The sequence below is a fragment of the Eublepharis macularius genome, chromosome 8, assembly GCF_028583425.1.
Source record: "Eublepharis macularius isolate TG4126 chromosome 8, MPM_Emac_v1.0, whole genome shotgun sequence".
Lineage (NCBI taxonomy): Eukaryota > Metazoa > Chordata > Lepidosauria > Squamata > Eublepharidae > Eublepharis > Eublepharis macularius.
Genome location: NC_072797.1, coordinates 110,461,806 through 110,475,485, shown reverse-complemented (window position 1 = coordinate 110,475,485; position 13,680 = coordinate 110,461,806). Strand labels below are relative to the sequence as shown.

Here is a 13,680-nt window from a genome sequence, read left to right as displayed (position 1 = left end):
AAATTGTTTTACGAAGCCTGAACAGCTCAACTGTCAAATATTCCCCAACACAGAAGTTTCTATTGCATCCTTTACAAAGGCTAGTCTGAGGTATGTATCAAAACACAGCATTAGGCCTTAAATTATGAAGCATGTGCTAATTGTTCAGTTGCATGCTAACCTGGTACACATTTGTCAGTTCCATTCACTGGTTTACCTGTATTATTTCAGAATTAAATTTTGATTCCAGATGTGCTGCTCTTTCTGCTTCAATATTTTCTTCCAGTTTCTTAATTCTTGCTACAGCTGCCTAAAAAGAAAAACATACTACCTTAAAAAGCACCTCACCATGATGGCTTCAACCTAGTGCTGCCTCTTAGAACTGGATGGAACTGCTCTTGAAGAAAGCCTGGTACTTCCATCCTCCAAAAATTATGTCCCTTAATATATTACAACTGTGAAATGATACCCACTCAGTTCCATAAGGGTTATTTACCTTTTTGTTAAGCAACAAAGAAAGCTGGTCTCAGAGACCAACAATTCTGGTTTAAACATAACAATAAATCCATCTCTTCTTCTTCTGTATAAAGTGTTAAAATACTATTTCCGTCCAGTTTTTAGACACCTTTAAATTAACATTTTGCATTTTCACCAAAAACAAGAGCGGGCCAAACACATTCCCAGGGCCACATGTATCCATGGTCATGCACAATAGTCTAGTGGTATGGTTCAATGGTTATTAGTGGTATGGTTCAATGGGCTGGAGTGGCAGCATAAAAACTGTCTAAATAAATGAGATTCAAAGATTCTAAGTTTGTCAAGGTGCACAGAAATGTTTAGGTTGGGAAGAGGGACCCAGGAATATGTAAACTTCTACTCAAACAACATTCCGTATGGCATTCACAAGGTGCCTTCCTCGATATAATAAAAGGGCAATGTTTAAAATAATATTGTATTAGTAATGCTATGCATATATTTATTAATATTAAGGTAACCTCAGCATTAGAGGCAGTCCCTTGAAAATCCCAAGCCCCAGTGCAGAGAAAGTCAGACAGGCTGAAACCAGCGAATTCCACGTATATCAGTAGGACTTAAAACACAGCCAACCTCCTCCGAGCTACTATTTATAAGCAAAGAGGTTATTGTTATTTGAAAATCTAAATTGTAAAACAAAAATCCCATATAACATGTTGATTCTTCCTTTAAACAACAATATTAGAGCCCTGGATTTCCCACGTGTAGGAGGTGTCTTTTTCTGAGGACCACTTTCTGCGTTAATCCGACCCACCCAGAGCTGGCTCTTCTGCTTTGTGGCTTGATGAACCCCAGGCATTTCTCTTCAGAGAAACAACATCATAACATATCCATGAAGAAGCCTTTGGTGTAGGAGCAAACTAACTTGGTACTACTTTTTAAAGCAACACAGACTTTTTTTGTTACAGCAGGCTCCCTTTTACTGATTTAATCAAGTCAATATTTTGTTTCAACTTCTCCTGAATTTTATTGGAAACTTTTCTTTATTATTGCACGTGCAACTAGAATTTTATTGTTCACAAGCTGTTCTGATTTTCTTGTAAGAAAAGCGGGTTGAAATGTTTAAGTATAAGAAGTAATACATGAAAGCTCATGAACTAATAATGCAATGAACAAAATTTCATCGCATTATCCACAAGAGGGCACTATAGGAACAGCACAAATCTTCCTTAGAGAAAATGGCTTGTGAGAGCAGCGCTTAGGAATCTGCCAAATCGCTATGCTAAAATCAGTCTGTAGAGCTGGTTTTGGCCACAGTTACCCTTACTTAAAACGTATTCCATTTCTGTTTCATTTACATTGCACACTATAAAGCAGCAGAATAAGAAATTTTCTCCCTAATATTCAGCCTTTTTTTCCCTGCCCTGACAGCCGCGGTGTTTGTCTCATAGTTCATTCCAGAGGAACAGGTAACTAAAAATCAACTATACCGACGTGGAGACAAGGAAGCAAGTGCAGCTGATATGGTTGTTCCTTAGAAAGACTCTAGTTTTTGGATTACCCTCTAGGCCACTGAGTTGTTCATTTAAGATTTCTAACTTTTCCTCACAAAGAACCCCACAACTTCTCTTGGTGGCAGTACAGTTAAAGAGCTTTCTAGGAAGGAAGCCTAACATGCTACACAACACAGATTCCGCTGCAGGCAGTTATCAGACACTAACACCAAAGCATCGAAGGGGAGGGGAGGCAACAACGGCACTTACATCAAGTTCTTTTTTAAACCGAGCTTCTCGTTCAGCACTGAATTCAAGTTCATTGTTCTGCCGCCTCATCACTTCAGAGCAGTTGCTATGTTCTAGTTCCAAATCCTGCAGTCTCCGGTGAACACTTTGCACTGCACTGTCTTTTTCCTGATTGATAACAATACAGTTATTATCATGAGGACCAAAACAAAGCAACTCTTTGGTGCATGCTTTCTGATTTTTTTTTAGCAATTCAGACCCTACAATATCAATAACATGTCACCGCAGAAAACGTCAACGCACATCACCACAAAAGCTGCATGCAGACATCCAATATAATCATGGTTAAATAAAAACAGACACAAATCCAGTTTACGATGGACTTGTGCATGCAGATGACTCCCCCTCCCCTTTTTTACAGACAGCAAAATGAAGGAATGGTAGTTGGCTAACTCCAGTTATATACAAATATGGCTTAACTAGAGGTTTTCTTCCACAAACTGAACAGTGCACCTACATTCACACATCACAGGTAGCCAGAGCTAGTTTGATGGCTCTTCACCTGTACTCTTTGCTGGGAAGCAAAGATGAAGGAACTAGGCAGGCACAAGTCAGGTTTCTGCACATTTTTATTTAACTACAGTTAACTGAGATGTCTAAAGGCAACCAAAGATCATTGTTTTTCAGGCTTATTTCTAATTATGCTCCCTTTAGGAATTTGTGCCATAGAATCAGAACATCCTCTATGTGTGTGTGTTTGGGACCAGCATTACCACATTTCATACCACCAAGGAAACATCATTAACATTCAAGTCCAAGACTTCAAAGCCAAGAAATTTAAATAAGGCTTTCATAAGACACATTTTAAGTGTTTACATTTCATATTTGTGGTAGCCTTACACAGTATTTCTGAATAAGAGTGGATCTTGAATCTGGTTGTGGACTGTAATAAAATTTAAATTAAAAAAGACAGAGTGATGTGTCTGAAAATTCTTCCATCCTCAAAACAGTTATATCTAATGACATCAGAATATATAGCAAGGTTGCCACAAGATACACCTTGCTTACTGCATCAGGATCAAGCTTCAGTTAATAAAGGCAAACTGCAAAGCCTTATAAATTACAATTCTGGAGTTCAGCCTTTTGTGTCTGTGTGCAAAACCTTCCCCTACAGGGCCACCCAAAGTAAAGTTACCCCCTTCTAAGGCCACTCACTTCAACAGAAAGGGGTAACTGCTAATGAAGGCACTGAGACACCAGTGTGCTGTCACATTTTTTTACACGTAATGGCTTTGGAAAAGCGGGCTGTCTTCTAAAGATGTTATGTGCCTTACAGTCCTCCAGGGACACAACACTGGGCAAAAAACCACCATAAAGGATGAGTGGCACAGTGTAGAACCTGAAGAAGTTCTACTCTTGAAAGTGAATGGAGCGAAAGTGAGATGAAGTCTTCCTTAGGAAGGATTTCAAATTTGCAATTTCTTACCACAAACTACTATGATCAATTAGTAAAATGGAATGGAATGCATTGGTTATTAGTCCGACTGCGTGCTCAGACTGTGCCTTTACTGCACCACTGTAGAAAAACCCCAGGGGGGCACACATTTACTGCTGCAGCTTAACTACCCAACACAATGCTTTCTCACTTATTAATTTCCAAACATGTTGCTCTTGTTTTAGCACAGATGTATATAGCTCCTCTGTGAGGGGAGAAATATATATAATTAGCTTGTTTGCCTGATAAGAATTCAGCTGCAGGATCAGAGTATTTTTAAAAAGCACTTAACGCTACCAATTTAAGTTCTCCCCACAGCACCACTTCACCATCTTAATCTCAGACTCAATGCAAGTAAAGGAAAGGTTACTGTAGGGTCACACAGCCCCAAACCCCCACAATCCATTAAAAAGAACACAACATTTGAAGTCTGCTTTCACTGTTACAACTGGCCTTCTGATTCCACATCACTATCAGTCTGTTTCACTAGTGCAGGCATCCTGGCCCCTTGCTAACAAACAAGCTATCTTTTCTGATGCCAAAGTGCATCACAGTGCTTGGTTCCTACCACAGACGAAAGCCAACCGGAGTTCTGTGTGTCATACTCTTCGAGCTGAGGGATGCATCAGGAACGTATTCAAATATACACACAAGCCGATGAAATGGTCATCTATTCAGTGTTGTGAACTGGCTGAAGGAGTGCCGTGGTAAGATGCCAGAAGGACTTATTGCCATCCCAAATAACTATGGCCCAAATTTCTTTCACCCCTCTGTGGGATTAACGTGGTGAAATGGCACCATCAACAGTTGCCAGGCAAAGTGCAGCCTCTCACTGAAAATGGCAAGTAGATTTCGTTTTTTCAGAGGTGGCAGAAGAACATTAAAGTAACACCAGGGTGGGATCCTACATCAGACAGCGCCTAAGTTTAGTGCAGCTCACCAGCTTTCTTCCAGAACTGAAGTAATCATTTGACCAGAATCACTATACATGAAGGAAATAGCTAGGTTCTGGTGATCAGCAGATTCCTACACTGTTCACAAGTTTGAACTTTTCAGTCAAGCAGTCAAATTTGTCATTTCCTTATATTCTGCAGCCAACCCAGTCAGGTTTCCTTCAAAGTGGGACCAAACCCTTGGTCCATCTAGAAGCTGGAAGTGGTAATACCAGGCTCGTGCCTGGAGGACCAGCTGATCCAGCAAGGCCATCTTCCCAGGGCTCAGCATAAGCAGGCTGCACTACCAGCAGATGTTGGAGTTCCTGAGGCTATGCAGTGCTCTGGCCAGAATCCGGCAAGGAAGTACCACCCTCAGTGCACTGCTCTGGTTCTACAGTGGAGTTACATGCAGCCAGTCTGGCACTTCACTTCCTCTGTGTCACCTTGGCTCAGGCCTTCTGCTGCCACCATTCCTGTGGATTAGGAGAAGGTCTTGGGGTTCTACAGACCTAGGTTCGAGTCCTCCCCGGAGGAGGTTATCTCAGTGGTCAGTGGCAAGGTTTCCCTTGCAGGCTCTGGGAGCCTCTGCATTGCTGGAACGTTGTCAGCAGGCATCTCTGCAATACTGGTCCCTCCCTGGTCCTCTGGTCCTCCTCAGCCACCAACCTTGGCTCCTCAGGCTCCTCCCCTGAAGACTCCTCCAAGTAGGAGTCACTGAACTAGCTGGAGAGGGTCTAGAAGACACCAGGATTAAATTAAATTTTAAAAAAATTAAAAAAGAAGAAGACACCAGGCACAGATTACAGCCATTACATGCCTATTAAGGTTGTGTGCACCTCAGCAAAGCCCAAACTCTTTACACTACATTGAGATACTTTGGATTACTATCATACATCACGTCCCCATTCAACAGCATGCATAGTCAAGCAAGTGTAACACACAGTTCTAAAAGCTTGGGTAGAAACCCATAACTGCTTTAAGAATAGCTTTTAAAACAGCCAGACACAATATCAAAAATTTCTTAGTATTCATGATTAGTAACATCAGATAACAAGATAGCAGTGGATGAGATAATAAAGGAGGGACAATAATTCCTATAACACTAAACCAGCTGGGGGGTGGAAGAACAAATTAAATGCCGGGAGAAACAGGGATATCTTGAACTCGTAACAGTAACTCAAGATTTAGCATCAGATGTATGGCGGAGAAGCCATTCCACAGGGATACTACCACCAGTAGGACACTGTAACAGTGAAAATGTACAACTAACCACTCACTTGGTTCAAACATAATGGAACACCATGATTATAACTTAATTCATGAAACCAGGATTCAACTCACAGATGACCATTCGATTCAACAAACGCCCATTTCATCACTGGATGCTGTCACTACTACTGCTGGCTGGTGTGTGCAGGAGACCATTTTGGTAGGTTGGATCGCAAGGTGCTATCTGTCCTTGGGGCAGCCTGGAGCCCTTCCAAGGCCAGTGCCTGTTTCTCCTTGCTTTGTGAACAGTGGGGTGCAGCTTTGGGTTTCGATCATGCACAGGACACAACAATGTTGAATCCAGAAAACAGAGGCGGGGACCAGAATGTGTGGGAAGGACGGCCAGGGCGTGGGAAGGCAAGAAAAAGGCTGTGAGGCCCTTGGATGTCAAGTCATATCCCCATCCATCTTCGAAGAAGACTTGAGTATGAACCTCCTCCAAACAAGGATATTTATGAGGGAGAGAGAAATGTGACCCAAGCTTTACCTGCAAGACAAACACGCACACACCCCTCCCAGACTCATCCTTTTCTCTTTGGAGTAAATACATCTTTGTGCTGGGGATTAGTTGCCTCCATGAATTACATCTGGCTGAATACATTTGTGCATTCTAAATTTAAAGACCTTACAAATTGACTGTGGGCTTCAGTTTTTGAAGAGATCAGACCTTGACTGTAGTGATGAAGAATAGTAAAGACCCTTACACTGTTCCTGAGGGTTTACTGACCTACAGGAGCACAATTTTGGTGGACAAAAAGAGCTGCATGGGGAGAGAAAAGTTGCTTTCTTCAAGCATGACTCCACTTGTGCAGCTTAGCAAATAAGCCAAAGTCTGCAACAGCCGCAAAAAGGCTTTAATCAAACAGAGACTGTACATGGTGGTTGACCTATATCAATACTAAGCTAAACTGCATTTTAGAATACATCCATGCATTAGAATCCAAAAAAGCTACAGATTATATGACACCCCATAACACTATTGGCTAAGGAAGGATTTATATGACTGTTCTTTCATAAAGGTAGCTTTATTTTAATAACTTTATAGCAAGATTCACCCATGGATGCATGATCCAACATGTCCTGGAAATGCTGATATACATGAATTTCGGAGCCCTATATGTTCAAGGTTTGCTTGACATTTTGCACATCCTGCATATAGGCGGCTCTCACTGTAAAATAGTTAAAAATGCAATTGCATGAGGAAAGCCTAAAGGTTAAGCAGTAGCTTAACCATCCTTTCCTTGACAGCTAGCATTAGAAACAGGACATGAATCCAGTGATTTAGATGGAGGTTCACTGGAGACTCAATTTGTTAAAACAGATTTCTGTTCAGAGAAATAGAAAGATTATACTAAGTCATCAGACAGCTTATTCCTTACAGGACCATCACACTTAGCCAAATACCATCAAAGTGTTAGGCATTTGGTCTTCAAAACTCTGCTCCTGAAAAGCAGCAGCTGGATAAGGCTAGGCTGATGTTATCTCACACCAGCCAAAACAGCGGGGGGTGGGGGGAGCACAGGAATTGCTCAAAAGTTAGATGCAAAAGTGACTTTACACAATAAAGTCTTTGTTATGTTGGCCAAGCTCGTCATCCAATTCTGTTGCAAAGAAAAGTCACGAAGGAAGATTTTGAAAACTTCAAATCAGCTTTTAACACAACACGTGTTTCTTTTTGTATGTTTTAACAAGATAGCCTAATCGCTTTGGTGAAAACCTATTTTGAAAGGTGTCTGGGTCTTGAGTGGGAATCTTAGGACTTCTACTGCCAAGCTGCTGATACTTGTTGGGTGGGGTACATGGAGCAAGTGATGCTATTATCTGGATCAAACCCTTCATTAAAAAAAAATTGAATAAAAATGTGTTGTTTTCCTATCAGATTGGAACCAAAAACTGTAGTTCACAGAAGGGATCCTGTGCATGGCAACTTTCCAGCCTCCCCCATCCCGCAGAAGCCCAAAATTCCCTCTAAAGTGCCGCCCCTGGAAGATGCAGGGATCCACAAAAGCGGCATGAAGGAGGAAAGTAAAAAGGCTGCTGTGAAAAGGGGAAAATGGGGCAAATTGCCTCTTCTTGAACATGGGAAATCTTTTTGATGAGATCCAACACATCATTACGTACACATCAAATACCTAAGAATAAGATTATCCAAGAGGTAGAGTCAAAGCCGTGTGTGTGTGGGTGAGGGGTGGTGGTGGTATCAATCCCTCCGCTCATGCCAAGTGTCTTGGGCTCTTTTAGGGGTATGGAATCAACACCAGCCCGAAAGATCTGGCAAAAGAGTTTTTGTTATGTATAAGTATCAGTCATTGCATTCAAACAAAACGTCTCTGATCTCTCACATTATTTTTGTTTTGGCAGATATATATTTTATACTCTTTCAATTCAATTTATTTCCATTCAACACAGCAGCTTCATGAATATGGGCTTAAGTGAACCGTAGTCCAGGCTGTTCACAAATAAATTTTAAAATAACAGTGCAACACTGTTCTGCTAGCCACAAGATGATGCTGTTGCATTGTTATAAAGTCTCCGCTGTTCCTTTATTCAAAAAGCATCAGGCAGACAGGTACTCCAGAGAAGGACCACACTACTGTATCTGCCAGGAAAATTATGGTGGATTATTCTTATCAAATTGTTTATGGATGAATTTGTTTTCTGTGTCTTGTTATAGGCAAAAATTCCATGCCTGAACTCCGAAGACCTCATCTCAGGCTTTAATAATACAGATGCCAGCATACTTTTACAAACATGATTAAAGGACCTCAACTAAGCCTTCATTCTGAAGCTTGCAATTTTGTTGTTAGAGCACAACAGAAGGCATGTAGTATCAGAGTAGATACAGGCGTGTAATTCAAGATATTCTAGCACTTGCCAATGAGCATCTGTCCTATTTTAAAATATAGTTAAGACTTGACTACCAAAAAAAAAATCAGCATTCATACTCACACCACAGGAAATTACCAAGACATGGCTTAAAAATCATGCCAATCTAATAAAATGTATGGTCACACCAGTCCCTGAATCTGGAAGGTATCCAAATGAGGGGAAGGAATATATATGGATGCACAACAGGGAACTGGCCCATGTTTAGAAAAAAATTCTGCAGAAAAAGATGCCGGATCTTGCAAGAAAATGATGGTAGTCATTACCAGCAACCTCATATGCAATTTGAAAAGGTAGCAAATTTCAATTATCACATGCTGTTTAGTCCTTGGGATTTGTGGGAATCACTTAAGGATATAATGGGGTGAATCCTGTAATCTGTTGGAGCAAGGATCACGGATCTTTCTCATGTAACCTTCCCTAGAAGTCCCTTCTGATCCCAGAAAAGTTTATTCCCAATTTTAAAAATAGGCACATAGGTAGGCTATTTTGCCCCCTCCCCTCTTCACTACACAGAAGTGAGTCCACAAGAGTCAGTCCTGTTCTCAGAATGAACTGGGATAATTACCTCAGACAGAACTACTGGGGTAAAGAGAACATAGAAAACATCACAACCTCCAGCCCCTTCTGCTGATAATTTGCTGGATTCAATCCAAGAATTACTACCTTTATTTAAAATGACATAATATTGCCATTGTTATATCAAGGAGAGCTTTGAATCTGGTGATGTTTCCTTATTGTATTGTATAGTTATTTTAACATGATCCCTAGACAATCCCTTAAGGAAAAAGCTTTTGCTTTAGTTTCAACTTTCACTTGCTATGTTGATTACTAGCCATGGCTTGTTATGGCCTAGCAGTAGGGTTCCCAAGTGCCAGCAATTTGCCCCATTGCCTGTCAATCGTTGGAGATCAGCGGGACGTTGCAAGCTACCTGGCAATCTCCCACCACCAGCAGGCAACATGGGAAAGCACACAGCAGGTACATTACTGGTGTGGCACAATGATGTCACTTCCTGATGTGACATCATCAAACTGGGGCCGGGAGCATGTGTACACAAGCATTAACTCCCCAGAGAGTACCAGGATTCCCCTTGCCATCCTGCTGGAGGGGTATAGTTACCTTGCAACCCTACCTAGTAGGGCTCAAACCAGGCCTTGCCTATGTTACAACAAAGTTCTGATCTGTTATGGTACCAGGTGTTGTGGAATTATTACAGATATAATGGATACTCTTTCCCCCCACAAAATGTATTAACATAACATGGTGTCAACATTAATATCTGCTCAATACAAAAACAGACAATATAGGGCTGCCACTAAAATTTTATTTTTCATTTCCCTGGCCAACATTTGTCAATTTTCCCGACCACCATTCAAATATAACCACAAGTTAAAAAATGAATAGGTCGTGTTGCATTAATGCAAGGCTTAAAGAAATGTTCCAATCTACAACTACACAAGTCTCAACTGCAAAAATATTTGTCAAAGTAAGAGATTTAATATCAGCATCTTTCAACATTAACTGCAGCAGCATCTGTTTTGCAATTGCACCAAAAATTACACTAAGATACAAACGTCAGTTCAAGTAAACTCTGAATGCTAACAAATGACATAAATTTTTGTTATTGTTTTAAAGGTACACTAAAAATTATATAAACGTCCTATCTAAAATGGTTTCTCTGAAGCCACATTACGAAACTTATAGTTTTGACATTGCAGTAATAATCAAGTTAGAAATTAGAGTACAAGTAATCTGTTTTTAAAGAATGAAGATTTAAGATATAAAGCTATCACTTCTACAGTTTTCTCTTTTTATTTTGTAACTCTTTTAGTTTCTCATCAATGGTTTCCTCTTCCATTTTGGCTTCTTCTCTCAGTCTTTTTTTAGCATTTTCAAGATGTTTCATTTGTCCCTCAAGTTTCTTCTTTTCTTCTCTCTTCTGAATTTCTTCTTGTTGCTTATGGTGTTCAGCCTCCAAGTGCTCTGTGTAGCGTGCATGAGCATGCCTGACTGATTGCAACAGATTCCTATCAATTACAACAGATTCAAGTCCTCCACAGTTCAAGGCAGCATCGTAAACCCGACGTTGACAGACAACAGTTTCGTCATGCAAGTTCTCAATTAACATTAACTTATTAACTGAAAATCCACTTTCAACAGAAGCATTACCATGAGACAGGACAAGGCACATTTTGACAACCGTCCACAGGTCCGAGAAACTTTTGTTGGACATCAAAATACCACTGTAAAACGTATCCAGTCCAACTTCATCATTTTGTTTTGCAACATACGTTTGAAACTGAGCCTTGAACTCATTGTGGGCAGCTGTGGTTAAAGTAGTGTATTGTTCTTTGATTTTTCCGCTACTGTGTCACTGATCTGATTTGCTGCATGTAGAGCTTCAAGAACAGCCCCTATTCTGGTGATTCCAAGATTTGGCTTGTATAAAATGATAGTAGGATCTAATGCTGATAGGCCACACACCATCTTCAACTTCAAAGGACTTCTCTCAATCAACTTTTCAACAACAGCTACTACTACCATGTTTCGACACCCTAGGCAAAACTCGGCCACTTGACGGTCACTCAGTTTAGTTTCCTTCAACAGCTTCTTTGCTGCAAAGCCAATGTCAACCTTGCTTCTGTCAAGCAAGTTCTCAGACAATTTCATGTCAATTGTTAACAACTGGGAACCAGAAGACACGTTTTGCAGCGTTTCCGATTTTATGCAACGACTCATTAGCTTCTTGATTAGCTTACAAAGTTCTTCATACAAAAAAGGTGCCAAGATTTTTTGGTTTTGAAACCTTTGTAGAAATGGCTCACAATCTCCAGCAATCGTTTTCATGAAAACCATTTTGCACTTCATGAGTGGATATTGCATTGCAGCTTTTATACAAATGGCAGGTTTACTGTGGGGGAGTTTTGCTTCTTCCACATACTTCTTGATGTTGTCAAAAACAGTTATAGCTCTATCAAGGCACTTAACATTCTCCAACCACCTAGTGGAGCAAAGCTTCAGGGGAAATAGTGTGCTTCCAGTCATAGCAGTGCATGATGCCCTCCTAGCTGGGGAATCTTTGAACAGATAATACATGTTGTGCAAGACTGAATTCAGGTCCCATTTCACGGCTTGCAATCCTGTTTTAAAAGACCCATGTACAACATGAAGGCTACAAGTTCCAAAGTCAATCAATTCTTTTCCTTCTTCTTTACAGTCAAGGTTGGTTTTAATTTCTTCTTTTAGTTTTCTCGGAAAAAGGCGATTTACATTTGGCCCATCCATAGATACTTGTAATAATTTTGCAACTGATAAAGAAGACATACCTTCTTGAAATTTCTGAAGAAGGCCTTCAGCAGTAGCAGTCTGAAGAAAAACACTGGTTAGATACCGTGTGGAAACTTTATGACAGTAATCATCCTGAAAACGAACCACTAAATCCATCTGTCCCTTTTGAACCACCTTATTCAAAGCTTCATCAAAACAGATAACAAATGTTTGGCATTGTTTCAGCTGTTTCAGTAAAAGAGCTGAGAAATATGGTGCCAAGCCAAAAGCAACAACATACGTTGCTTTTGTTTTTCCAAGATGAAACTGTTGAGCTATCTGGCTATCTGAGAACACTCGCTTGAACAACTCACTGATGTTGTTACAAGAGTTAAATGACATCTTCTTCATCACCAGTTGCAAAGCCCACAGGCACTCTGCTGTCCTGACACAGTCCTTGATTACATAGGCAGCCATACTAGTTTGTGTGGTGGGTAATTCTTTGCCATTTTCATCACTTTGATAATGTTTTCCAGTTTTCGTAGGGGCTGTCTCTTCACCCTCTCTGGTTTTACTATCTGAACTTGTACTTGGCTTTGAACCTAAACATATTGCGATGGACTGTTGACTTGATTAAATTTTCAGGTTCTTCTGATGTAATGGTCCTTGTGCATGAGACTCCACAGCTCTAATTCCCATATTACTTAGTTCAAAGGTTTTGTAGCACACTTTACAATAACCTTTGCATTTGTCCCCAGCAACTGGTGATAGCCATGGAATGAAGTCAGGACGAAGTTTGAAATCCAGCCACTGCATATTAAAAACTGTCCTCTTAGAAACCATCTTCAAAATGTGATTTCATATACAGCCGTACACAGAACCACCTGCCTGACACCAAGATGTTAGCAGATTTGTTTCTGGCAAGTAGGAACTTTTCAAAGCTGGGAAAGTTTCACTTTCACTTTCTGGTTCCAGAAAGGGTAATGAGCAGATCAGCAGCAAGAAAGGAGGTGGAGTTTCTGCAATCTAGAGAAGCAGACAACCCTCATTTGCAACCTTTATGCATGGGAGAAGTCAGGAAAGAGGGTGAGAGAGCTGGTACTCTGTAAACTCCGGCAGGAACAAGCAATCACATTTGCAAAATTTACTTTGCATGGTGCAGAGTAGAAAGTGCTAGTTGTCTGTGAAATCCAACAGCGGCAAAACTCATTTGCGACTCTGTGCTGGGTTTAGCAGGAGACAAAACGTCCATTCCATACACAAGCATGACCCAAAAGCATGCTTATCTTTATATGTAAGTTAAATGCAGTACTAGCAGGTAGGGATGAAAACAGTTAGATGTTTAAAGTTTGTATGTTGCTAAACGTTTAAACTAGCCTTGCTTTGAAAATGCTACAAGCAGACCTTGGAAATCATGCAGGGACAGAGCTCAACACAAACACATTAGGCTGGTTGCTGGGGGTGGAGCTGAGAAAAAGGTGGAGCTGGGAAAGGGCATCATTAAGTTTTACTTGTGTTCTGCTACTCGTCTATTCCAGTTGCCACAAGAACAGATCATGCTCTTGCAGCAGCAGGTCAAAAATCCACTGCTTGAATGTATTTTAATCACAATTTCCCTGACTTTCCCTGA

The 13,680-nt window shown here is 40.6% G+C and overlaps 1 protein-coding gene across 2 annotated transcripts in view; it reads right to left on the bottom strand.

The window, feature by feature from the left end:
• The window catches only part of CCDC171 (coiled-coil domain containing 171), a 249,297-nt gene that overhangs the window by 216,266 nt on the left and 19,351 nt on the right, over positions 1–13,680 (bottom strand). For both annotated transcript variants that reach the window (XM_054986128.1, XM_054986129.1), the window contains exons 5-6: positions 2,217–2,363; positions 197–289 (exon numbers count right to left, since the gene is read on the bottom strand). In XM_054986128.1, the coding sequence (XP_054842103.1) occupies positions 197–289; positions 2,217–2,363 (240 nt within the window). The remainder of the gene's footprint in view (positions 1–196; positions 290–2,216; positions 2,364–13,680) is intronic.